Genomic DNA, 26,098 nt, shown 5'->3' on the forward strand with positions numbered 1-26,098 from the left:
GTGATGGTGATGGTGGTCGCGACGGCAACGGCGATGGTAGTGGTGATGGCATTGGTGATGGAGGCAGCGGTGTCAGTGTCGGTGGTGGTGGTGTCAGTGATGGTGACGGTGGCGGCGACGGTAGTGGCAATAGTGGCGGCTATGGTGGTAGCGGCGGAGGTGGTGTCGGTGGTGGTGGCAGCGAGCAGTGGTAGTGGTGGTGGCGGTGGTGGTGGTGGTGATGGTGGTCGCGGTGGTGGTGGTAGTGGCGATGGTGGTTGTGGCAGCAGAGGTGGTGTCGGTGGTTGTGGTGGTGATGGGGGCGGCGGAGGTGGCGGTGGCAGTGGTAGTGGTGGTGACAATGGTGGTGGTGGTAGCGGCGGTGTGGTGGTAGTGGTGGTGGTATTGTAATTAATTGGCAAGGTGATTAGTGGACACGACTTTTTTTTATTTATAAAAATTGAAATTTTGAAAATGACACCAATTTAGATGTAATTTAAACTTGAAATTTACAGTCTTCAAATCCCAAGTTTTTTTCCACATAGAATTTACGAAATTCTATATTTGTGGACCCAAACAAAGAAATTAGAACATATAATTTCTTAAATGCTGAATTTTGTTTAAATTTCAAGTTTTTTTTCTCCATCCAAACACACCATAAAAGAAAAATAATTAATATCTTAATAGCATTTTCAGAAGTGTTTTTTCTCTTTTCATTTTTAAGAGTCGAGGTGGATGCGGTTGCCTGCCGGCCGCCACCCATGGCGACTTGGCAAGTGAGGGAAGAAGAAAAAGAGGTCGCCTGCGGTGGGGCGGGATGGGTTGGCTGCCAGGATTGGGTGGAGGTGTAGGGTGTTCAAAATTTTTAATTCATTTGATTTTTCATTAAGGGTTTTGAGAGGTCAATCTTCTTCGTTCTTCTTTTTTCCTATATTAGCAAAAAGCATTCAATAAGTTTCCTTTTCATAATTCTTCGAAATGCTGGATATATTATTGCACTACAAATTCATGAAAACAACCAATTTGCAACCTTTTTTTTTTGGTCGGAAACCAATTAGCAACCTTTGGTCATTAAAAACAGAAGGTTTAGTGGTTTACATCAAATCCGGTCTCACTGTCACATGAGTATCGTATTAGAAATTTCTTTTGTTATACTTAATCTGCCAAATCTCAACATCATTTCCTCTATCATACTCTCTCACATACTGAGGAATCTGTGTAATGTCTATGCATTTGCCCACAAAGCAAGGCATTGAACCACATTCAAGGCCTTCAGAATCTGCATCATCAATTCAAAACCCAAATTATAAGCCGAACAGATAGAAAAATAAAGAGCTCATGAATCATGATATAGGTGCATCTTGATGCATGAAATTGCTTACCCCCCTCTAACTGGAAAAAGCTTCGGAAATGTAAATAACCATTTGCAACAACATCAAGATCATCAAGACTGAAGTTGTAGCGCTTTTCCAATGCCAAGTATAGCACCTAAGAAACAAAAAACGAACTGTCATTTATTTGAACAGCATATGATGGACGAAAGGAGTTATCACCCTCACTGGCAACTATTCTATTCATGATCAAGCTCACTTCATATACCCATATAACGGTTGCTTCAAATCTTAAACTTTCGGATATTAAAGGCAAGCAGGATCCCTATAAAAAAACACATAAAGGCACACAGAACAAAGTCCCAGAATACTGTCCAGCCATGATACTTGCTATTCCCCATTACCGAAATTTCTAGCAAGTTGGCGTGTACCTTTTCTGAACCCAGAGACATTAATCTCTCTACAGTACTGAAAAATGCATCTGTCAGGTCATCACTGTAGATTACATCTGCAGCTACAAGCAGAGAAGCTTCCTGGGCTGCTTCAACTTCTGAAAATGTCCAGGAATACCTAGGTGACATCATTAAAAACTGATTTATGTTTCCCAATAAATGATGTTACTGAAAAGAAAAAATGATATTAGGATATTAAAACAGTGTTAACTGTAAAGTACATTACTGAGAATAACACCAGCAAAGGGAATATATTAGCAAAGTATAAGAAGTTAGCGAAAATGAATATGCTATTAGTGTCAACAAAATTCAACTTGTTGCAACAAAAATTCAAAGTAGATACATAATTTTCACCTTTTACCCAGGGAGGATTCTTCTAGGGTCATTCTTGGGGGCCAGGGATTCATCCAATCAAGTTCACATACATGAACTGTAGCTTGATGACTGAACAGTTCAGAATTAAGGTCGACATTCTTAGCACAGTTGTCAAGGATCTCATTTCCATGGTCTGACACAGAGGGCATCCAACCAGCAGTTTGAATTGGATGACTCAAATAAGTATATCTGACATAATTATTCACAGAACTCATTGAATACAATCATAAAATTCAATGAAACCATCAACTTCAATTCCAAAGCCTAGTGGTATACACTGAAGTGATCAAACACCCCTTTAAAAGGGACACTGTTTCAGACACCTATTTGAAAATAACAATTTGAAAAAATTCTAAAACTTTCAAGGAACAAAATGACATGAATAACGAGCAATATTCAGTAAGTGCAAGGTCACTATACCTGTTATAAACACTGTTTTAGCAACACGTGCAAGTAGTACACCCACCAACCCTGGTGAAGACATGAAATAAAATTCATGTCATTCGACATATAGACTATATAGTGATGTCTCAAATGATGGCAGTTAAATCTTTAATGAGGTTGTTAAAGTCTCGAATGAATTTGTAGCATTGACACCACAAAAATTGTATATATTTAGATGGTATTTTTTGAAGCAATCAAGGTCAGAGCCAATAATTTAGATGAATGATTCCCACTGAATGGTCCACAGTGTACAGAACCAATGCCAGGCCAAAAATAATCTAACCAGCTCCAGTTGTTCTTCATAAGGATGTATCATGATAACATAAAACTAAGACAGGTACTAAGGATCAATGCACCTGTACCAGCACCAAGTTCTAACGAGACAATTCCATGAAGTTCGGATGATGAAAACATCTTATGCAGCAAAAAATCAGATAATACAAGTTCTGCTCTCCACACCTGAGGGGAAAAACAAGATTCAGTATGAATACATAGCAAATAAACCATACTTCCAAAGAATTAAAAAAAAAAAAAAAAAACCAACAACAACAAAATTTACCTGCAAACCAACACTTGGAATTGATGACGTGATATTATGCTGGATGGTCACTCTATAAATCTGAGTAGATAATTCTGCACATTTTCATGGAAAAATATGTAATAAAAACAAAACAAAACCATCAAAATGATCTTCAAAAACAAAATATCATCTTTTATTTGGTAAGAATTGCTGGTTTTGGTTAGTGCGAAAAATCGAAACAAATCAAACAACACAAGTATGCAGTCATGCAGGCATACACAAAGGCACATACATGCACTGCTGCACATGCTCATTTTAATATACAACTAATCAAGTAAGTCTATCTTAAGCATTAATCCAAATCCCAAACCTGCTCACTGAGCAATTGGGTTTAAGTCTTTAAGATCATAAATGTAAGCAAACATGACATAACATAACATTACCATGCAAAGGCCTCAAAACCCAAAAAATAAAAACAAAAATAAAAGCAATATGTGTGAGTGACAAGTGAGAACTTACTGTTGCGTCTAGGAAGAAGAAGATCACCATCCTCATCGAAGCTAAGCATTTGCTTTGAGGGCTCAGCTTCTATGCCCAAGTGATTGTGTTAGATAGAGGCTCAGAGCTTGCAATTTTTCGTTGAATAAAAAAAAAAAAAATGAAACAGAGGTCAGAGAGATTGAATTCAATACCAGGTTGTGGGACGGAGAAGGTGAAGTAGGAAATGTGGGGTCCACAGAAACCAGGTGGGCAGCCCAAGTGTACTTCGCTCATCACCTGCTCTTCCTCCTCTGATTCTCCGCGGTTCATTTGCCCTATCATCTCGACCGGCCCTTCTTCCATTGACACTGATCTAGCTAAGAAACGAAAACCTAACCCTAATTGCGGTGTTCCTCTGGAAAAGAGGGTTCGAATCCTTGGCCAAACAACAAAAAAAAAAAAAATAGAGGGTTCGAATCCTTGGCCAAACAAAAAAAAAAAAAGAAAAAAAAAGAGGGTTCGAATCTTCGAAACGATGCGTTTTGGGATTACGAGCAGAAGGCAGAGAATTTGCAAAATCACTCTGTTCAATTTACTCAAAAGGGCAAAATAAACCCTTACAAAAAACCTATTTAATTATAAAAATTTCCAATATGTCTATTCATCAAGCTATAGAAATAAATAGACCCAAAATGGATCCAGATTTGAATAAATGAAACACTACTAGAAACAAAATTTGATACATAAATTTAGTTAAAAAAATTTGAAAAATAAATTTACTGAACAAAATTTGATACATAAATCTAGTGAAAAGAATTTAATACATGAATTTAGACTATTTAGTGCATGAAAGAGTCTTTTTAAAAAGAATTAATTATTCCATGTGTATCATTCATGTTAATGTTATTGTTGGAATCCAATAAAACCAAAGTTAGGTGTCACTAAAATCTACTATTCAATGAGCATGAAATAAAGATGGACTGTAAAGAATATGATCCAAATTTATATCTAAGATAGTGGTAGGTTCTGAACCCTCAAGTTCAGCCATGAAATTTTGGGATTTTTACAATGTAATGATCAGAAAACTAATGAATGAAATCTTGTAAGGGATGGCAATGTGGAAGAAACTAATGAATGAATCTTTCCTTATAAGGTAGAGAAGATGATAATGGACACATCCACCTAAAGAGACACTTCTAATGCCAATCCATCACACTCTAGGCAGCTTAATTAGCTTGTCTTCTTCTATTTTCCTCTAAGAGCTGCAATCCGAGCTACCAATTCATCATACTCCGGTAGCTTAGGGTGCACGTGTGCATCTGGCTGCAAGGACCTGGCTCGACCAGGCCTATTCGTTTCCTCAGTTGCAGTTGTTGGCTCTGGTGGGAGAGATGCTGCTCTGGCCTGTGGCCAGTTAGATCTTCTGCTTCTATGCCTTGTGGATTCACCAGTATCATCATCATCATCATCTCCTTGATTCAAACAAGGCTTCACCTGGCTCGACTTGTAGGGTGACTGCTTCTTACTGTAATGCATCAAAAGCCCGTCCATTATCCTCTCTTCTTCATCCCTCGAATTACCATCATTACTGCCAAGATTTTCGCGACCTGGTGGTGGTTTCAAGTTGTTCCTCCTGACTGATTTTGGTTTCGAATCATCTTTGGCAACATCAGTAGGCTGATCTTTTTCCTTCTCAACATGATCTGTTCCCTTTTTTTCGGGTTTTGGTTTGTAGTAAGGGGGTGGAATAAATCTATAGTCGAAGGGCGTCCTGTTATCTGCTTCATCCTCGGATCTGCTTCCTACTGAACTTGAAGAATTCTTTGGGAAATTCGGGGACATGTCTGCTGTTGTTGTTTCATCTTCGCTTGCATAAGAGGCATCCTTGCTTGCATGAGATGTATAGTCATCTTCACTTCCTACTGATGCTGCATCCTGGTTTTTTCTCTTCGGAAATGCATCGTCCTTCCTTTTATGTGGCTTGAACATTTCATCATCATCATCATTGTCACTCAGAGAAGCACACTTGCTATGGCCCTGCTGAAAAGTCATATAGGTTTCAAAGAGGAGTATCAGTGATCGAGAAGAGAGACCATAAAAAGCAATTCCAAAATACAGAATGGCCGAACAGAAAAACAGGATAGAGGGAAAGATTTGGCATCTAAGCTAATTTTCAAGGTCTAAATCAAAGTTTACTCTTGAACATCTTTCCATAAATGTAGAAGTAATATAGAGATAGGCTTACTTGGTCAATTGCAGGTGGTGTATACAGTTTCTGTTCCAAAGCCTTAGAATCCCATTCAATTGAGAATTCTTTTGCTATGTCATGCATCAACTGAACCTTCATCTCCTTTGTAGGAGGCTTTCTCCTCAACCTCTCCACAAACTAAGCATACACAATCAATTGGGTCAGACTAGAAATAAACCTATAACATATATAATTATGCAAGTTGTGAATTATTATTACCTCTTTATTCAGAAAAGGTTCAAGGGAATTTCCATATCTTTCAGTAAACATATTTCTCAGGTCACGCAGTTCTGGCAGATCAGAAAATCTTGCTGCAGCATACATCAAAGATGGAACAGCTTCCCTGCATTCCTCAGGACACTCCCTACAAAAATAAATTAATAGAAGTCAATCAAACTAATGCATACACCAGGAGACATGTATGGCATTGATAGTTTACTCTGCCAAAGAAAGCAAGAAATATTACTTTGGAAGCCGCACGTACCTCTGATTTTGCATGAGAGAAAGATGACTTGAGATGCATTCAACAAAATTCTCAATTAAATCATAGCAGGCAGAGATATTTTGCTCAACCAGATATCCTTCAGCCTGCTTCACCAATTTTGAAGGAGTTAAGAGCATTGAATAATGTAAAATGATTTGGAGGCTTTGTGAGTGAACAACTGCCAAAAGTATATATGCAAATCATGGATCATCAGCTATGCTGCAATAGGTGAGTAATCTTCATTCAATATGCATGCATTCAACATTCAATATGTTACTACAAGGAAGGTAAATACATCACATTTTGGGCAGGTTGATGTTAAATTGGGTGGTTGGAGATGGAGAATTGACCCCTTCAAGACCTACCAATCTAAATCCCAAAAATGTCTCTCTTTTTTTTAATAAAGGCTCCAGCTTATGTTCCATTTACTTTTTAATCAGGTAAAGAAAGTGAGAGCAAACCCATTAATTGCTAACATAACTCATTCAAGCAAGAGATCAAGGGAAGAGTCATGGCTAACCAATTGGAAACAAAGTGATAAAGATAAAGACAGGTATAAATTAAAGACACAAAACCAAGATAAAAGACAAGCATAGAAGAAACCAAGGCACAGAAATCCATATGTGTGCCAACACTCAGACTGATGATGACCTAGCATCTCTATCTCTATCTAGGTGATTTTACCATTTCAATTGGCCAATATTACAGAAGTTGGAATTGTCTACAGGTAAAGCAAGCAACTATTTCTAATGAAGGCTAAAATTGGATCACATGCCCCATGCATACTTATTATGCAATACAGATGGGTGCCACCCCCATATAGAATGATTTATGAGTAAAGAGAGGGCATGAAATGCATGATCAACATGAGGGTACATGTCATGGTGCATGGATGAAACATGTGAGCCAATTAGTGGCAACAGCAAAACAGGGCCCCACAATGAGTTGTTTTAGCTTCTTTACTAAGACAATTAGAACCGTGAGATATTCGATCATCTCTCTGCTCTGCATGTGTGTATGTATGTGATGCATTGTGCATGTGCATATCCGGATGATGATGGTGATGATGAGGATTGAGGGGCTTTATCAAATGACAAATGGAAGCAAGAATAGCAATTATAGCATGCCGCCATCACCGAAATGATAAAAGCCAAGCAAATAGATAATCATCTAAATTAATTATAAAAATAAATAAAAGAAAAAAAATTAAACTAAACAAAAAACTGAAAAAGCATGAGGCAGGGCATGAAAGAAGCCTTTTGGCCCAAAAAAAAGGGCTTGAGGAAATTATATTATTTTTGCAGGCCACACAAAACCATAAAAACTAGCAACAAAAATTAAAACACAAACAAAAAGAAACAAATAAAAAAACTAACCAAGAACCAAAGCTAATCAAAAAACCAAGAACAAGATTAAACTTGTATAACAAGAAACTTACCCTGCCATAGGCATTGGTGTCAAGGCCACTCCTGAGAAGATCCGCAATATCATTCTTCAAATACTTCTGCACAGCGTTCCTCTTCTTCTTTATGGTCTCAAGCCTCAGCTTCGTGATCTTTATATCAGATTTGCTGCATATCAAAAAGACCCAAAATCAGAAACAAAAACAAATGTGAAAAAAAGAAGAAGAAACAGGAAGCCAAATTCTGTACAATGAATGAAGAAACAAACAAACAGAAATACGTGACTTGGGTTTGTTTGTGCCAAACCTTTTAGTGTAAAATTTCGACTTTCTGAACCCCCTCAACATCTTGAGGTCTGTGAATTGAGGAAATTCACACAAGCTGGTGAATGGGGAAAGATGAAATGAAACTGGGTTTGAAAAAGAAAGAGCGAAGGTTGTGATTAATGGGTTAACTAACTTCCTACGAATGCAACAATATTAAGGAAAAGAATGAGTGAGAGATTGAAAACAATGGGGTTGAGGGTCACGCCCAGAATCGGCAATGTTCAAGAAGCCCAGGAGGAAAGAAAGCAAATGGGTCTGTTTTTTCTGATAGAAAGAAAACTGAAGAATCGGGTTATTTCAGCAAATGGGTTCAAATGTAGCTTCAGAAACTCAGAGACATATATATATATATTGGCAGCTAGAATTCTGAAAAAATGAAAAATGTGGGTTTTTGCCACTTGGGTTTTCTCAGTCTGTCTCTGTGCCTCCCGGGAACATGTAAAAGTAGCGCGGTGTTTATACAAAAGTGGGTGCTATAAAAGCAAAAATTACCTGGATTACCAGATACAGTTGACCAAAATATGAAGGGTAATTTGGGAAGATAATTTTAGGTTGAAGCTGCAGGCCTATCGGTTAATGTTTGATGTGGGCAGTGAAACTCAAACCGCGGGAAACCAACCGTCGAGAATTTAGCGCTTGTAATCATTTTTGCTCTATTTACCAAATTATTAGCATAGTATTTATTAATTTAATTTTTTCCGCTATAAAATTAATTTAACTACTCATTAAAGTTATTCATGAAATCATGTAGCAGCTTTTTATTTATTTACTTACTTTTGGCTCATTTTATATTTTTATTTATTTATTAAAAGTAAAATTACTCTGACACATTATTTAGTAAACAAATTTAATATACATAATATTATTGTTAAAATTGGTTGCTCGAAATTTCAAATTCATGTAAATTAGAACATAAAACAAAAAAATATATATAATTATTGTTATCTGTTTGAGAAATTGTTTGACCTTTTAATGGTAAAGAGGAAAGAACAATTATGCGGAAAAGGGGAAACAAATAATGTATGCACTATTGACCGAAAAAAAAAAAAAAAAGGTATACACTAGATTATTAGCCAAAATGTTGCTAAATTTGTGAGATAAGGAAACAAAAAATGTGTAGTAACCCGTTAATAGTTGTCCCTTGCTTAACGGGCCTTGCATGATGGAAGTTTTCAAGTACAATCTTTTTTTTTTTTTTTTTGTGGCCATAAATACCAAATCTTTAAACACGGAAACTTTATCCATTTTAGTGTGACTCTTACAATTTTGTTATTGTTGTTGTTATCTGTTGAGAAATTGTTTGACCTTTTTCTTTCCTCTTTACCATTAAAAGGGCAAATAATATATTGTTGTTGTTATCTGTTTGAGAAATTTTTTGACCTTTTAATGATAAAGAAGAAAGAACAAATCTGCGGAAAAGGGGAGACAGATAAGGTATGCACTATTAACCAAAAAAAACAAAAAACTATGCACTAGATTATTAGCCAAAATGTTGCTAAATTTTTTAGATAAGGAAACAAAAAATGTGTAGTAACCCGATAATAGCTGTCCCTTGCTTAACGGACCTTGCATGATGGAAGTTTTCAAGTACCAAATTTTTTTTTTCTTTTTGTGGTCATAAGTACCAAATCTTTAAACAAGGAAACTTTATCCATTTCAGTGTGACTCTTACAATTTTGTTTTGCTCAAACAATGAATAATTTTAAGTCTTTTTGGTTGTGAAAGAATTGAATTACCTAAAAAAATTGAGAAGACCGAGATTAGAATCTAGATGGTCGAATGTATATTCTCAACCTAGAATCGACAAAGATTAAAATTAGAGTTTAGCGATTGAAGTGTATAAAATTAAATGAGTGGTAGTTCGGTCTAAAATAGACATAAATAAAAAATATTAACTGTTTAGAACTTGAATTAAAATTGTAAACACTTAATGCATCAAGAGTGAAAAAGAAAGGTTTAGATACCTAATCAAAAAAATAGGAGACCTAAACGTCAAGTTGGATTGGTTTTTCTTCTTTTTTTTTTTTTTTTGTTAAGGGGTTTTTTCTTTAGCCAATTAGTTTAGGGTTGAACTTACCTAGTCTGATGTTAAACTATTATGCTCAAATAGAACTTGTGGTTTTGGCCATAAAAAAAAGTTTAAAATATAAAACTTATGGTTGTGGTTCTGAGTGTCTTTTCATACAATATAGTAATCCTTCACAATAATTGGGATTGTATGGTTGACCATTATACTATGAATAAATTAAGGTTGTCCCTTAAGGAGAATTGAGTTTAGTCTTTCAAGTACAATTGAATTATGATAGGATTAGAATTAAAAATAGCTTAGTGTTGAATTCCCTCCAATCCAATAAATAAATAAATAAAAAGATTAGAACTGAATTATATGTAGAACAAACATCTATTTTGGCCTTGGATTATAAAAAAATACAATTATTTGGAGCAAAGCAAGAATATTTCTTGTTGAATTGATCATACTAAAAAACCATTGAGGGTTAGTAAATTCTCAAGCTAAATCTTCAATTGGGCTAAAGTATTAACTTTAATTTTAAAAAGTCTTTTTTTTATATGTTTGACGTGTTGAGGTATTGGTGTTTTACTTGTTGTAAAGCAAATAAACATGAAAGTGGGCCATGTATAAACCAATTGGTTGAATAATCAAAATTCTCATTTTCATCAATTCATAGTTGGTTAACCCTTTTTTATTATTATTTTTTTCTGAATTTAGTTTTTTATTATTTTCAAAGTAGGAATAAATAAATTAAATAATGTTATGTGAGGTAGCTTAATTTGGGGGCTTTTGGCCATAGTGTGCGTCCATTTGAAGCCAGCCGAAGTGGTGAGCATCCAGGTGTCAGAATTGCAGCTACCAAGAGCATGTTTGCGTGAAACAAGCGAAAGCGAGTCATGCAGCCCCTTGTGACCCGCTGGAAAAGTGCCCAATCTTATTATCACACAGCTGTGAGCAACATCAATATATGCCTTCTGGCATAGCATATATAATATATTGCCATTAATTTGCCCATTAATTAGCTCATGCTCGATCCTAATGTAGGGTTAGACTGGTCTTGAGATTTCCCAAGTGTGACATCAAACATAAATATTTATATAATTGCGGTTTAATATGATATATAAAGAGTCTATAAAATTTAATTAGAGGTCTTAAATATTCGAGGGTTAAAGGCAATTGCGCACCTTCGCTTCACTCTTCTTGTAACTGACCTGCCCAAATATTAGTAATTTGCCTTCTTTATATTCTCTCCAACAATTCTGAGCTTTTGTTACTTGTATTAACTCCACATTTGTTTAAATTGAAATATTCTCTTCTCAAATAATCTAATATGTTATATTATCAATTTTTATTGCGGATCATTGAATAAGTGAATTATTAAGTCCAAAATGTCAAATTAAGAACCTAATAACATAATATATCATATATATATATATTTGCAAATTGCTTAAAATGGTTTGTCATAAACGTGTTACTTATCTACCAAGAAAAAGCAAAGAAAAAAAAAAACAAAGGGATCTCTTGTCGATAAGAAAAGAAAAGCTAATGAAAGACGAAGCTAGCCAGTGATTCTTTTGAACTTTTTGTAAGAAAAAAGGGTAAGAACTTTGGTTTTGCATGAGCAATGATTTTTTTTTTTTTTGCCAGGGTTTTGAGCAATGATTGTCACAAGAACGTACAATGGCAAAAAGGGTTAAACCACATGTAGTAGTAGGACTTTAGGGTTACAAAAAAGTTGTAACTTATAGAAGCAATCCCTATTTTTACCCAGATATAAATCTAGGTCAATTTCATGCAAACTCCCTCAGGTTTCAGCTTATTGCACTCGGACACTGGTCAAATCTAAAATCATCAAAATCTGTTTTGTTGGTGACCATCATATATATATCCCAGCCGTTGTATCCTAGAGGAGCAAGGTCATTTAGAAAAATACAGCATTGACCACTATTGGCACATTCGAACATGGATTAATTACATTGATCAATAATATTCAATTAATATGTTGGAAGATATTATGACTGGTCACTGTTTAGTCATGTGAGGTGTGAAGAAATCATTATTATGGACCTACAAGAATCATGTGGTCTACCATAAAGTTTACAATCTCCAGTATAATTAGGGACAAGATCGAATTAGGGAACAATTAAGTTAGGGTCCAAGCTAGGGTTCCATCATAAACTTCAAATATATCCAATCTTTTGTGATAATTTTTAATTGGGACATGTGTGTGGAACCAGATGCACATAAAAATGGAGCTAGATCTCTTGTAGTTCAGCTATATCTCTGTTGTACCAAAATCTTGAGTACCTCAGCTCCCAAATTCACAATTTGCCACAATTTTGCTACATCTCTCTAATTTTCAAATCGCCAGTAAAATACTTGGCAAAAAATTATGAAATAAAAAAAGGAACAAAATATTCCGAAAAATTAAGAATATACTCTTGGTCTGAATACTATTTTATTATATTCTCAATTTCTTTATTATAATGGAAGTTGATACAACGTAAATTGGTAATGACCATATGCATGGTTACAGTTTATTTTTGTTAAGATTTCTTGACTAGGCTGTCCAGTAGTTAAGAGTTCGAGTTTTGTGGGAGAGATATGTCTGTGCATGGTATATATAGCTAGTGGTGGACTAACCTAATAGACAATATATTGGAGGATTTGGTGTGTATGGAGAAAATTAAGTCTATGCAATACACCTTGTGTCTTTTTTTATCAGGTGATGAGAGTAACGTACATAACAAATATAAATATCCGTATATGATATAAAAGTTTATAATTAATATATATTTTCCATCATTTTTTTAATTAGTGATTACCAAAAACAATATAAAATAGAAAAATCCTGAAAATTGAAAAAACCAAAATACCAAAACCAAAAAGTTTGGTCACATATGCTTAATTTTTTCCATACAAGACCCCAACAAAATAACAACTCCTTTAATTGCTTGCCATTTCTTGTCATATGCACCAAATCCTTAAATTACTTGCCATTTCTTCCCATATGCACCAAAGGTTGCTTTCAATTTCCTCCCCATATGCACCAAATCTCTAATTAATTGCTTGCATGCCTATTCTCACATGCAACCACCAGCTATATAAACCATGCATGCACCAACAAATCCCTCCCTCGATCAGCAACACTTGAACTTTGACTACTAAGAAACCTAGTCAAGAAACTTGAACAAAAACCAAGTGCATCATGAGTGCTCACTACTTCCTCCTTGCACTCTTTGCTCTCCTCTTTCCTCTGCTCACCATAGCGACTGAAGAAAATGCCCCTAGTCCTAGTACTCTGCTTGGTGCTTGGACGCCCATAAAGTACCTCAGTGACCCACATGTGAAAGAGATCGCAGAGTTTGCAGTTTCGGAGTACAATAAACGAGCTCAGAAGAGCTTGATCTTTATGACGGTGTTCAAGGGCGAGTCCCAAATTGAATCGGGGACTGCTTATCGACTTTTCATTACAGTCAAGGATAGTCTACCTTACCCCGTGAATTATGAGGCTGTTGTCTTGGAGAAGCCTTTGGCCAAGTTTAAGAAATTGATCTCCTTTGTTCAATATCACAATCAATATTAGATGATCTCATAACTTTTCTTTGGAGGATGTCAATTAATTATATGACTTTAGTTGTATCATCTTTCATTACAATATAGAAATTGAGAATGTAATAAAAGTTGGTATCCAAATGGATAATACTTAATTTTTCTATAATCTTTGTGTTGAGTTTTTCTTTCGGTTATCTTATCTGATTTGGAAATTCTATTGGCGCCAAATTTTCTTAACTCTTTAAAATATTTGTGTTTTTTTTTTTTTTCAATTATTTTGTTTGTTATCTAAAAACTTTACTGGTTTAGAATTTTCTATTCGATATATTTTGAAGGTTAATAATGTGGTTAAGTTATACACCTGAAATTCTTTATCGGGCAATACTTGGATTCTCCCAAGGGTGCACCTGCGAATCCACCCTCTCCCTAAAAAATTTTGTTCGACAGTGCAGGTTTAGGATCAGAATTGTTCATTTTTTAGATCACTTATTGAAGATTATCTCTGTAAAAAATCGACTCAATCAGAGATCGTTTGGTTATGTAACTGTTATCGAAGAAATAGACAATATGTATTTAAAGAGTGTTTTTTATCAAACCATCTATTTATTCGATAACAATTATATAACTAAACAATTTTCAATTGGGTTAATTTTTCACATAAATGATTTTTAATATGTGATCTAAAACATGAACGATTATCATCCTGAGTTTGCACTGCTGAACAAGCTGAATGAGGGGAAGGTAGATGCGCAGGTGCACCCTTAGGGGATCCAAGTATTGCCCTTCAATACCATATCATACAATGCATTTTTATCAAATGCATGTATTGCCCTTCAATACATGCGTTTGATAAAAATTGATTAGTATTATCATTATTTTTTTCAAATATACCAAATATTCCATAGCAACCCTGTAAAGCCACTAAAAGCAATGACATTTCAAACATGGCAAAATTAGATGATCTAGGTCATCTAATGTAACTTTTTCAATGGCAATGTAAACAATGCCATAGAAAGTATTTTCATGACATTTAAAACACGTCATTGAAACACTTTAACATAACATTTTTTAGGTGTCGTTGTAGGCCAAGCCTTTTCAATGACGTTTAAATCATGCCATGTAAACACAATTAGATAACAACTACTAAAAGTCATCTAAAGTTAGCCATTTTAAATGACATTGGGATAACGCCATGGAAAGATTTTGCATGACATGCACTGATCAAATGCCATATAATTGTACCCTTTCAATGGTGTTGAAACCATGCCATGTAAATTCTTTAGATGACATGTACGGAAAGTCATCTAAAGTTAACCATTTTCAATGACAATTTATTAACGCCATGGAAAAACTTTACATGACACGAATCAAATGCCATAAAAGTGTGGAAGGATGACAATTTTCAACGTCATGGAAACTGTTTAAGATGGCGTTTTATGGGTGTCGTAGTAGGGCCACCCTTTCCATGGCACCGATATCTAGGACATGGCTTGCAACCCTTGAAAAACGCCATGAAAACCCTTCTATGATGTTTTTCAAACGTCATGGAAAGGATCACTAAGTGCCCGACACACGTTCGTACCTAAATGGAACTATATATATACTTGGTTTTTTTTTTGTTTCAATTCTTCTTATATATCACAAATTTAAGGACTATATGAATCTGTATATGTGATTCCACAGACTACACATACCTAAAAAGTGTTATGAATTCATTTATTCTTTTACTCATACACCATTAGATTATAATGCATTATTAAAAACAAAAAGTAGAGAATCTAAAAATTCCTAAAAACTTAGCGCCAATAAACAAATTAAAATGCTTACTAAGTTACTAGCTAAAAGTGAAAAGGTTTCTATTATTATTTTTCTTGTTGGGATAGAGATCAAGCTAATCTTACCAACTATTTATGATATGCAAGAACTTTTTAGAATAATTGGAGAAGCACAAAGACTATTTGAGGAAATTTGAGAAAACTTTGATTTGGTATATGGACTAAATTCACACCTTTAATACCAACTAAAGCTAGTGGACTAATTGTGGTCTTTGGATATTTGAAAATTAAGTAGATTCCTCTAGAAATTAAGTTCATATATAAAAAATATATATATATTAATCCAAGAGCAGCTGGCAGTGAGTTGGTTGTGATTGTGATTCTTGTGATGAATAGAAGGAAAACATTTATTCTCAGAATTAGCAGGCAGGCAGCTGTAAAAGATAGAGTGAATGAGTTGGTTAGGGCTTGCTAGTTGCTATCACACTTTGAAAGTAGCTTGAAAAATAAGCTGTTGGTTTCTTTACAAGTTATTAACTTGTAGCAGTCAGCACTCTTGCAACTTTTGACTTAAGCTAATAATGTTACTTTTGCCACGTTAAGTTTGGCATGCATATATGGTTGGCTCAACACCACAAGACACTAAATACTTTTTGATTATCCTATCGCTGTCTTGAATCTTGATCATAGTGGATGACAATGAACAATTTAATAATATATATGGATGTGTTATACAAGTAGGGAATGATGGCCACGTCAACTTTTAGTCTTTTATGAGTATTGAGACAATTCAATCGACAAGTCCTAATCACTCCATTTCTGCTTTCATGTTGTTCGGTACGTAAAATATGAACACTAAAACAAGACATCTTTGTAACCGGCCAATTAATTACATGAGTAATCTTTGGCCGACCTAACAATCTTTCATTAATAAGAAAAATACCCATTTTCCCAAAAACCAAAGTAGACTCTAGAATGAGGTTGATATGTGAATTGAGATGTGAATCGAAATCTCAAATCATATCTTGAAAGAATTTCCCATTTTATAATCTTGATGGTTGGTGTGGAGAGTAAATGAACGTGTTGATGAATTGGTGCCAATAGTCTCACTAAAAAAGAAAAATGGTGCCAATAGAACCAGTTACCAGTATACAACGAAAAACTAAACAAACTTGCAATGTGAGGCAGTCTTCTAGTATGCAAGTGCATGACAAGGGTATGAAAAGGATAAGAAAGAGCATTAACAAGTCAAGAACCTCATTTAGCATAAATGCATAATTGAAATTAAAAAATAGCTCCATCCCATCACAAAACTGTGACCATCCTGTCACTCTTTTATCATACTACGAAGTACAAAATTACAAAGAAAACAAAAAATTCTTGTAAAGTCAAATCCACTCAAAACATTGTGACTAATGCATATCTCAACTCTCAAGACCAAAATTGCCTTAACAAAAGCAATATAATATAAAATAAGAAAATTATGAGAACTCAGGTTACATGATTCCACATGCTGCAATCCCCTGCGGAACCAGAAGTGAAAGAACTAAGTGTTCTTTCCTCAACAGCATGTACAATGCATGGTGCAGAGTAACACAAAGCCTAAACATACCTCCCTGCAAGAAGAAAAGGTTTATTGATTAATGGGAGAAACATCAAAAGGTTTGTGCAGATGACAAATCTATTTCTTCTTAGTACCTCAAAGTTATGATGTGAAAATCAATACCCAGAACAGGAGATCAATATCATTGTTATGGTGCCTCCACACTTTCTAATGGAGATAAATACCTACTAGCCTACTAGAATGTTGTTCTCACAATAAACCCAAAACATGGAGGGTAAGTTGACGTATGTGATAAAGACATAAAAGAAAATAAGCCCCTGAGGCTAGCCCAGCATAACGAAAAGGGTTAGGACTTTGGACTAGAATGGGTTATGAATTTCATCTCATTCAATGAACCAAAAGAAAGGACATAAAAGGATAATGCAGTTGGTCCCAGAAACATGAAGAAATATGCAAAATAATATGCTTTCCTACAGCTAGTGGGTATGCAACAGAGAACAAGGAAAGTCACTTTTTTTTTCCCTGAAGGGTTAGCCAAAAAAAAGGACAACCTGAATTGGAAGTGATGCAATGTGTCTGGAATACCTCAAATATTTTAGCGCCTTTGGGTTTTTCCAATTGAGCGTTTTCCAGAGAACAAGTGCTTTGGTTTTAAAGTGGGAATCACCCTATCTGCCTCTCCACGGCGAGCATCCTTGTTTCTCTTCTTAACAGATTTCTTGGCCTTTCTTAGTGCCTGGGACTTTTGAGAAGAGTCCTTGAAGCCCTCACCAGGGACAACTTCACTTGGAGGTCTTGATCTTGACCTTGAACGTGATCTAGACACCATACGCAGCTTCTTGTTGGGTGTATCCACATCCATATCCATAACATCACCCCTATCAAGTGATCTCTCTCTCTTCCGGCCCCTCCTAGACACAGATCTGCTGCGGGCTCGATTAATTGCCATAGTAGGATCAATCCCCAATGCTGATAGCTGTCTCCCCAATCTCTTTGATGTGAACTCCCTGTCCTTGTCAAATTTCCTTGGTACAGTTGGTCGACTTTCTGCCGTACTTTTCTTGATTCTATGTTGTTGAATGAGCAAGCTTTTCTTTTTCCTTATCTCGGCCAATGTCGTTTGCTCTTCTGGAGTCAATTCCACTCCATCCATCTCAAAATCATCATCACCCTCCTCTGCCTGTCGAAGTCCTTCTTCTCGTTCCAACTCCTCAAGCCTATGCAAAATATCAGGATCAACAAAGTCATATACATTGTGCCCATCAAGAATTTCTGGCATGACATCCTCTTTCCATTCATCATCAGCTAAGATATAATTCTTCTTCAAACTAGCAGAGTATACACCTGCACCACCATTCTCGTTCTCCAAATCCTTTTCTAGAATTCTCTTTTCCTTCTCCGCTGCTTGCTTGGCCTTAGCTTCTAAAACTGCTTGAGGTATACATGGAGGCCTTTCCTTCTGGTCACGTGGCTTTGGCATTGCAACATGAAAACGATTTAAGCAGTCATTTATCTTTTTGGATTTCATCTTCAATTCGACTCTCTGATTCAATAACCTCTCACAAGCTGCATTCTTTACAGCAATCACCCCGTCCTCAGTCAAAGTGCTCATGGTCAAGAGTACCCCCTCATCATTCGTAGCCTCACCTCCTTGACCAATCACTGTCTTCATAGCTTCAGCTTTCATCTCTGTAACCAACTTCTTGTCTTCCTCGGATATACCCTCCAATGGCTGCAAATCAGTCTTGTTGCAGACTACAATCAATGGTTTGTTCATGAATAGAGACTTAATGCTGTGGAAAAGAGCTGCCTGTTGGGAAATGCTGTACCCACAAGACCCCGAGATGTCCAAGAAGAACAACACAGCAGCTCTCAAATGCGCCAAAGCTGTGATGCTGCACATCTCAATAATGTTACGGTCTTCAAATGGTCGGTCTAAAATCCCTGGTGTATCAATTACTTGGTACCTCAAGTATTTATAATCTGTATGTCCCACAAAGAGTGACTTTGTGGTGAAAGCATAGGGCTGGACATCCACATCAGCCCTAGTGATCTTGTTAATGAATGAGCTCTTTCCAACATTTGGATAGCCACAAATCAATATTGTACGGGTATTAGGGTCAATTGAAGGTAGCCTTGCCATGTGTTGCCTAATTTGTTCTAGGTAAGCTAAACTAGGGCCAATCCTCTTTATAACAGTGCACATGCGGCCAAGAGCAGCAACCTTGAGACACTTGCAGCGGTAAAGTGAATCTCCATACTTCAACAATTTCACATAATCTTTAGAAATCTTTCCAATAAGGTTCCTTGCAGTATTGACTTGACCAAGGGCAAGCTTGTAGTGGTCTTTGTTGTAGAGAACATGAAGAAGGTCACCATAGAACGGGTGGATGTCATCCAGCCTAGGAAACTCATCAATGATTGTAGAGAGCTTCTCATGAAAATTCTGTTGGGTATATTTCACTTTGCGCATATAGAACTGACGGAGGCGGGAAATGGCATAACCCTTGTGGACTACAGTTGGGGTCTGCCGTTGGGTGCGAGATAGGATAATGTCAATGAAGTCCTTCCCACTTGGCACCACAGTCATCTTCTTGAAGTTATATTGCACCATGTTTACTTATTAGTCTGTTTACACAAAATATATTCAAGTTAACACCTAGTAGTTTTTGGACTGAAACAACAAGGTATGTTAATGTACACTGAAAGTACCAAACATGAGTAACCAAACCAATTCAAGCATAATTCAAACTTGAGCTTCACAACATTGTTTGATAGCACTAAAACATCTAACTTTTTATTCACAATAATTAAGAAAAAAATTGATAGTAACTGCACCAACACCTTAACATCAGCCAACAGAGAAAATGCACAAATGCATACTACGAGATGTATCAGATGTGCTCATCTAGATCTAGACTATTAATTCCTTTTTTGTTTAAAAATATATAAACAAATTTACCAATAAATTGATAAATAAAACAATGAAGATAAAGGAGGTGGCATACAATATGACTATAACATGGATTCTATAAGCATCAACAACTGAACACATGTAATGAAGTCTATTCTACTGAAAATAATGAATAATTAATTTCATCACTAAAATCTTAAATCTCATGATGATAGGGAAATTCATGCAAAAACCCCACAAAATCAAGTTGAATTCTTTAACCCCACGACTAAAAGTTCAAATCAAAATGAAACAAGTGCCAAAGCCCTCAAAGGTAGTCCATACCTCTTAATAATCGAAATTGACAGAAATTCAACAAACAAGCAAACCAGCCCCCAGTTTATTATAATCAGTGATTCCCCTACCCCGCCCCGTCAGAGAAATGGGTTCCCAACCCCGCCCCACATCATCCCATTTAACTAAACATAGATTAGTTTCTTTTTTCTCTGACAAATTTCACAACAGAGAATACTAAACATCATAAAATGCAGACTGGGATTAATTATATAATAAAACGGAGGGAAAAATAATAATTACTTGTTGAACTGCTTAAAAAAAAGGCTTGCCAATGAAAATTGAGAGTTTTGTTAGTCACTGAATCATATAGACACCTGAGGTTAACTACGCATTCAGATATGTGATGCAATGATATAACAATGTGTGTTTAATTTTGACTAAAACAACAAGAAATCTGAGCTAGTAATGTGTGTTTAACTTGAAAAATTAATATACTAATAACATGAAAATTTACAACGAGGAAGCACACAACACAGAGCAGACAAACCCATCAAAAAGAGGCTGCAAACAAACTGAAAACTCAAAATGCAACACAGAAGTCAGAACCCCAAGTCTTAACTTCGCTAGAACCTTCGATCAAGAGGAGCACGGCAGCCCATCTCTCGAAAGCGCCATGACCAAACTGGACGAAGACTTGGGTGGTGATAATCAGATAAACATTAACAAAATACGTTAACAGAGCTTGGAGAGAGAGAGAGAGACTTACAACCTTGGAGAGCGGAGAAGACTTGAGAGATTGAGAGCTGTGAGCCTGTGAGGAGTGCAGAGTGAGAAACAGCGGAAAAGAGAGAAGACGATGCTCAGGGCTGAGTAGGCTAACATAAGGTTTTGCGGATTTCTAATTACACCCTTGATTTGTTTACCCTTGCTCACTACACTCATCTCATTTTAGATTTTTTATTATTTGCTCATTCTACCCATCTAATATTTCAGGAATGCCCCTCATCACTACCCCACACAATACTTGATTATCAACAAGCCTCAGGGTTTCGACCTTGATAGATTGGGGCAGCCCAACTCGACTCACTTACATTTTGAATTGTGATGAAAGTGAAATGTCAATAATGTTAAATGAATCTCTATTTAATACTAACTAATCATAATAATTGATGTAATAAGTAAATTTTATCTGACACAATGTAGTTCACTAATATGATCTAAAAATGTGATGTTCTACATAGCATTAATTAATAGAGCCACATCTCTTTGACAATCTCAAAATTTCATGACATGCTTCCATGTTCTACATTAGACAACTTTGCTTTCATTTCATGTTAGGGTTAGGCGTCAAGTGGATTGGGTCGGGTTGGTGCCAAAACCACCGGTCGAACCGAGGTGGAAGTTTTTCGATCTTTCAAATCGTAACCGACAAGTTCTTTGGTCAATTTGTTAGTGTGGGTCTTAGTCGGGTGGCGGGTTAGAACGGTTGGATATTGATTTGGCGAGATCGTGGTGCCGAGATGTGATGCATTGACGACGACGCCTCGTGATGGGTGATACAGACGGGTTGGTTTGTATCCGGTTAGTACAAGCTCAAAATAAAAACCGGGCCAATAAAAATCGAATTGGGCCAAGTTTTGCAAGCGGGTGAGGTTGTGATGATGTGAACTCGAACTGACCAGAATGGGCGGGTTAATCGGCTTGGTTGGGTCATGTTGCGAGAGGTTTTGCTCTCTTGATGGTTAGTGACTTATTGGGGTTGCTAGGCCGCCTGTTCCACCTTGACTCTCTACTTCTTTTTTTGCCTTTGGTTCCCCAATGTACCTACCAGGCTACCAACTATAATATGGTGTCTGAAAATTCATGGCAACCATAGTCTTCAAAATAAACTCAACAATTAATATTATTAGTCTCCATGTTGGATCTCAATACCCTCTTGTTTTACAAACAAAAGTAAAATCCTAATTAATCACATTTATGTGACATGATCACAGTGCTCAACCCAAAATCTATATGTACAAGTGAGAAGTAGTGATGGAGGTGCTACCAAAAACATCTCAAAAGGTTGATGAGAAAATGGAAGAAGTAATTTTGTCGAACATGATCATATTCACTTTGAACAAGTCGCTGTAATCGGTGTGTGTTGAGATTTCGAGGCAGGAGATCACTGTAGTAGAGCAAGGTTGCGGTTGTCGCTGCTGGTCGATCCACTAGTGCCCTCACAACCCTCACCACTGACCCAAGCATCAATTGCTTTATAAACTGCATGCACCTCAAATTAATTAACAACCTATTAATTTTTAAATCTACATGCAATTACATAAACCAACTTAGTGATCAAAATTAATGTCACAATATACATGAGGCAGCTTCTAATGTCAAAATTTACAAGTCTTTTTAGTTTAGCTCAAAGGGGTTTGGATTGTGAAACTAAAGTCAATTAAGAAATAAGATTCAAGATTGAAACCGAAACCCCTTTTGACCAACCACCAATGGGGATTCGGTTTTCATAACCGAAACTATTAACAGAAAATTAGATAGAAACTAGAAATTAAGGAATTAATTAATCCAGCTTGAAGTAAATGATCATATATCTATGGTGTGCCTCTAGATTGGTTTTAGTTTTATTTTAAATTTAGTGGGTGACTGAAACATATATACATCAGTGGCATTTATTTATACAAATCAAGCATATTTATCCTACAGTTCCCTTATATGTAAAACCCCATTGACATGCAGATAGAACACATTCAAAGTTTCAAACGCACAAAAATCACCAAGTAAGTTTTAACATAAAACTTCTGACGTTAAAGTCTAAATGTGAATAATCGGAGCAGACTGCATGTGAGTAATTGATATGTGTGTGTGTGTGTGTGTGAGAGAGAGAGAGAGAGAGAGAGAGAGAGAGAGAGAGCATACCATGGTGGTGATGAGAGAAGAAAATGGGTTGACGGAAGAGGAATCATGTTGGAGATGAGAGCTGAATCTTGACATTGAAAAGAAAGAGCTAGCTATAGAGTCAATAATGTGTGTGTGTGTGTGTGTGTGTGTGTGAGAGAGAGAGAGAGAGAGAGAGAGATGTGATTTGGATTGTACAATACTTTCAAATGAATGTATAGATGCCACTCTTCAGCTGATGTTCAGACCAACCCTTCAAAATTTCAAATGGGTCGAAAGCTGGATGCAAAATGTTGAAACTGCCAAAAAAAATAGTGACTGAGAAACCCAAGACCCAAAAAAAAAAAGAGAAAAGTTCTGAATGAAATCAGTGTAAGTTATTGGCCTCGTTAATGCCTTACATTGGGCCTATCGACACCCCCCACTAAATGTATAATCACAATTTTTTTTTTCTTTTGAGATTTGGGGGTGTGATTATGTAATGACTAAAATAGTGAGTGCAAATAGAATTTACCCTTTTGCAAGTTGACATTTTCTGTTGGCTAAAAGTTCCTAATATTCATGCTGAGCACACTGTTCACCATAATCAAGCATACCAACTGAAACAGTGCTACCAAAATCTATGTACTATGACTTTGTCTTCAAAAAAGAACAAAAAAAAAAAAAAAAAAAGACGGATATTCAGCAACAGCAACAGCTCTTTACCAAAATCCATGAAGGTACTGCTTTAAGAATAATGTGGGCTGCTCTATACATGGGCCAACTTTCTTCTTTCTATCATGCATGGGCTTATCTAGGTTCCATTCCCCCTTAAAAGTTAAAAACAAGAAACAAAAAGAAAAGGGAAGCCGAAGATTGTAAGAAAGTGGTTCAACAACTTGGGAAAGACTTGAAGTCACTCTGCCACAAAAACCAATCAAATAAGTAAAACAAAAAAAAACTGGAACTTGATTATACTGGCTAGTATTGGAATTCACCTATGCATATTATATGATTGGGATTGAACAGAATGAAAAAGATTGTAAACTGAGATAATTTTCATTGAGTAATAATCACAAATTTATACAAAGCTTAATCCTAATAAATACAAGGAAAATTTAACACACAAGAAACGGGAGTCTTGAAGCGCAAGACAAGAATATAATTGTTCCTCAAAGTTTTGAAGTGCAAGACGAGTAATAATACATTATTATTAATTAGGATTCCTGAATATCCTGTTTAATTAACACTCCCGGAAAGTTGATAGAACGGATCCAAAGTGGCAGCTTCGAAGAGAAGAAAAACAAGCCATACACAATCCCTTGGTAAACAAATCGGCAAGTTGATCTTCAATACATAAATAGCGAACATCAATCTCTCCACAAACAACCTTCTCATGAAGATAATGAAAATCAACCTCCACATGACAAGTACAAGAGTGAAATACCGGATTAGAAGTAAGAGAAATAACACTGTCACACCAAAGCTTAGGACATGATAGATGAAGCCGTAACTCCTTAAAAATTAATTAGGATTTAACAGAACCGTTGTGTGTTTCCATTAAACAGTATGAAATAGACAGGTCAGAAACTAACAATATTTGCCAGCTTCTTGGAATATAATTGTTGACATTTGACTCTACCCCTTAGCCTAATGTGTAGAAACCAAAGGGCAAATCTCATCCCTTTTGTCAAAACGTTTTAGGACTTCCAGTACTTCATGTACAAACAGGTAGTCAATTGGGTCCACTTCCTTTCCTTTTCATGGAAAAATTGATATAGAACTAAATCAGTGTGACTCCATGCAGGTATATACCCTACAAAGTCAATTTATGAGGCTGGAGTTCACAAGTATCTTTGACTTTCATGTTTAATTTATATCCTGAAGGGATTGGAATTCATTCAACTGCAAAACTAAGCATCTGATTAGCTAATGAAACCAGGACTTTTAGGTTCACAAACTCAATATGATCACCACTTGTTCTTTAACACATAACATGAAATTACTCATATCTGTCTATTGATGGCTACCATAGAAAGGAACCTCATACTTCTTTGTATTTCATGCTGCATACTCTTCATAGGGCCCTCTGACTCTCAATCAGATACATTAGCACAAGGCCAAGAGCTCAAGGATGGGAAGCAGCTGTTTTCAGCTTCTGGGATTTTCAGGTTAGGATTCTTCAAGCCTGGCAGTGCAAATAACTCTTACTTAGGAATATGGTATAATAGAAATAATGAAAAGGCAGTGTGGATTGCAAACCGAAACAATCCGATTCTTGACAATTCTGGAGTTCTTACAATTGATCAGTATGGTAACTTGAAAGTTTCACACAACATGGGAGATTCTATTGTGCTGTATTCAGTTCAAGAAGCAGTCAATACTAGTGCTGTTCTACTTGACAATGGAAATTTTGTGCTCAGTGAACTGAACCCTGATGGGTCTATTAAGCAGGAATTGTGGCAAAGCTTTGATTATCCTACAGACACACTTTTGCCAAAAATGAAACTGGGATTTGACAGAAAAACTGGCCTCAATTGGACTCTAACATCATGGAGAACTGAAAATTTGCCTAGCATAGGGTCCTTTAGTCTTGGCTTGGACCCTGCTGGTATAAAACAAATGGTCATCTGGTGGAGAGGCAATGTCTACTGGAATAGTGGGTCTTGGCACACTGGGTGCTTCAACTTGATGTATGAGTTTTGCAACTATTACAAGTACAACTTTAGCTACATATCCAATGAGAATGGAACATACTTCAGTTATTCAGTTGATAAAGGTACCACTATTTTCCCGAGGCTCACACTAAGTGCAGGGGGTGAACTCAGGGGTTTTGGGATGGACTCCATGTTTACAGCTTTTTCATGCAGTACTTCCACCAACTCTTCATTGAAAGATGGGTGTGTTGAGCAAAAGCTACCTGAGTGCAGGAGCTCTCGTGACAAATTTGTGTCGAAAATGGGTGTCATGTCTCAGGGTGGAATTAAGTTTCCTGAAGATGAGAATCTGACTCTCATTGATTGTTGGGCTGCTTGCTTCAAAAATTGTTCTTGTATTGCTTATGCTTCTGCAAATGATGATGGC

At 36.2% G+C, this 26,098-nt stretch overlaps 3 protein-coding genes, 1 long non-coding RNA gene and 2 pseudogenes across 10 annotated transcripts in view; 2 read left to right on the forward strand and 4 right to left on the reverse strand.

The window, feature by feature from the left end:
- Nucleotides 1–948: 948 nt before the first annotated feature.
- Nucleotides 949–4,001, reverse strand: LOC147287204 (Putative methyltransferase family protein). 4 transcript variants are annotated; one of them, XM_086241621.1, is made up of 9 exons: nucleotides 3,794–4,001; nucleotides 3,621–3,686; nucleotides 3,141–3,214; nucleotides 2,938–3,040; nucleotides 2,558–2,608; nucleotides 2,117–2,270; nucleotides 1,742–1,880; nucleotides 1,362–1,467; nucleotides 949–1,258 (listed from the first exon to the last, which is right to left on the reverse strand). In XM_086241621.1, exons 1-9 carry the CDS (start codon nucleotides 3,942–3,944, stop codon nucleotides 1,113–1,115), a joined length of 990 nt encoding a protein of 329 aa, XP_086097747.1. In that variant the 5' UTR covers nucleotides 3,945–4,001; the 3' UTR covers nucleotides 949–1,112. The 4 variants fall into 4 exon arrangements, with proteins under 4 accessions (XP_086097747.1, XP_086097748.1, XP_086097749.1 ...); XM_086241622.1 differs by having other exon boundaries at nucleotides 2,944–3,040; nucleotides 3,621–3,689; XM_086241623.1 differs by having other exon boundaries at nucleotides 1,372–1,467; nucleotides 3,621–3,689.
- Nucleotides 4,002–4,606: 605 nt separating this feature from the next.
- On the reverse strand, nucleotides 4,607–8,339 carry LOC147287205 (Regulator of Vps4 activity in the MVB pathway protein). The gene is made up of 6 exons (XM_086242053.1): nucleotides 8,023–8,339; nucleotides 7,752–7,884; nucleotides 6,314–6,417; nucleotides 6,049–6,193; nucleotides 5,827–5,967; nucleotides 4,607–5,621 (listed from the first exon to the last, which is right to left on the reverse strand). Exons 1-6 carry the CDS (start codon nucleotides 8,061–8,063, stop codon nucleotides 4,827–4,829), a joined length of 1,359 nt encoding a protein of 452 aa, XP_086098179.1. The 5' UTR covers nucleotides 8,064–8,339; the 3' UTR covers nucleotides 4,607–4,826.
- Nucleotides 8,340–13,261: 4,922 nt separating this feature from the next.
- On the forward strand, nucleotides 13,262–13,639 carry LOC147287206 (cysteine proteinase inhibitor 5 pseudogene; annotated as a pseudogene).
- A 3,045-nt stretch (nucleotides 13,640–16,684) lies between these two features.
- Nucleotides 16,685–21,002, reverse strand: LOC147287207 (nucleolar GTP-binding protein 1 pseudogene; annotated as a pseudogene). Of its 3 annotated transcripts, none has more exons than XR_015121642.1 (3): nucleotides 20,907–21,002; nucleotides 17,533–19,575; nucleotides 16,685–16,999 (listed from the first exon to the last, which is right to left on the reverse strand). The product of XR_015121642.1 is annotated as a nucleolar GTP-binding protein 1 pseudogene, transcript variant X1 (transcript). The 3 variants fall into 3 exon arrangements; XR_015121643.1 differs by having other exon boundaries at nucleotides 17,499–19,575; XR_015121644.1 differs by having other exon boundaries at nucleotides 20,904–20,995.
- Nucleotides 21,003–22,015: 1,013 nt separating this feature from the next.
- Nucleotides 22,016–23,181, reverse strand: LOC147287208 (uncharacterized). The gene is made up of 2 exons (XR_015121645.1): nucleotides 23,057–23,181; nucleotides 22,016–22,399 (listed from the first exon to the last, which is right to left on the reverse strand). It is a non-coding gene; the product is annotated as an uncharacterized LOC147287208 (long non-coding RNA).
- Nucleotides 23,182–24,961: 1,780 nt separating this feature from the next.
- LOC147287209 (G-type lectin S-receptor-like serine/threonine-protein kinase CES101) overlaps nucleotides 24,962–26,098 on the forward strand; it is a 3,310-nt gene continuing 2,173 nt past the window's right edge. Inside the window, exon 1 of the mRNA XM_086240891.1 lies at nucleotides 24,962–26,096. Within this exon, the coding sequence (XP_086097017.1) occupies nucleotides 25,037–26,096 (1,060 nt within the window). The 5' untranslated portion in view covers nucleotides 24,962–25,036. The remainder of the gene's footprint in view (nucleotides 26,097–26,098) is intronic.

The sequence above is a fragment of the Dryas octopetala genome, chromosome 4, assembly GCF_963921425.1.
Source record: "Dryas octopetala chromosome 4, drDryOcto1.1, whole genome shotgun sequence".
NCBI lineage: Eukaryota > Viridiplantae > Streptophyta > Magnoliopsida > Rosales > Rosaceae > Dryas > Dryas octopetala.

What these genes read in the sequence shown, in the direction of transcription:
- LOC147287205 (XM_086242053.1), bottom strand. Translation starts at nt 8,063, where the DNA reads ATGTTGAGGGGGTTCAGAAAGTCGAAATTTTACACTAAAAG. An exon ending in ACACCAATGCCTATGGCAGG is followed by an intron (nt 6,418 to 7,751) that starts GTAAGTTTCTTG and finishes TTGGTGAAGCAG; the next exon opens with GCTGAAGGATATCTGGTTGA. An exon ending in AACCTTTTCTGAATAAAGAG is followed by an intron (nt 5,968 to 6,048) that starts GTAATAATAATT and finishes GTGTATGCTTAG; the next exon opens with TTTGTGGAGAGGTTGAGGAG.
- LOC147287204 (XM_086241620.1), bottom strand. Translation starts at nt 3,944, where the DNA reads ATGGAAGAAGGGCCGGTCGAGATGATAGGGCAAATGAACCGCGGAGAA. An exon ending in TTCCAAGTGTTGGTTTGCAG is followed by an intron (nt 3,041 to 3,140) that starts GTAAATTTTGTT and finishes TTTTCCCCTCAG; the next exon opens with GTGTGGAGAGCAGAACTTGT. An exon ending in TAAAACAGTGTTTATAACAG is followed by an intron (nt 2,271 to 2,557) that starts GTATAGTGACCT and finishes CCTCTGTGTCAG; the next exon opens with ACCATGGAAATGAGATCCTT.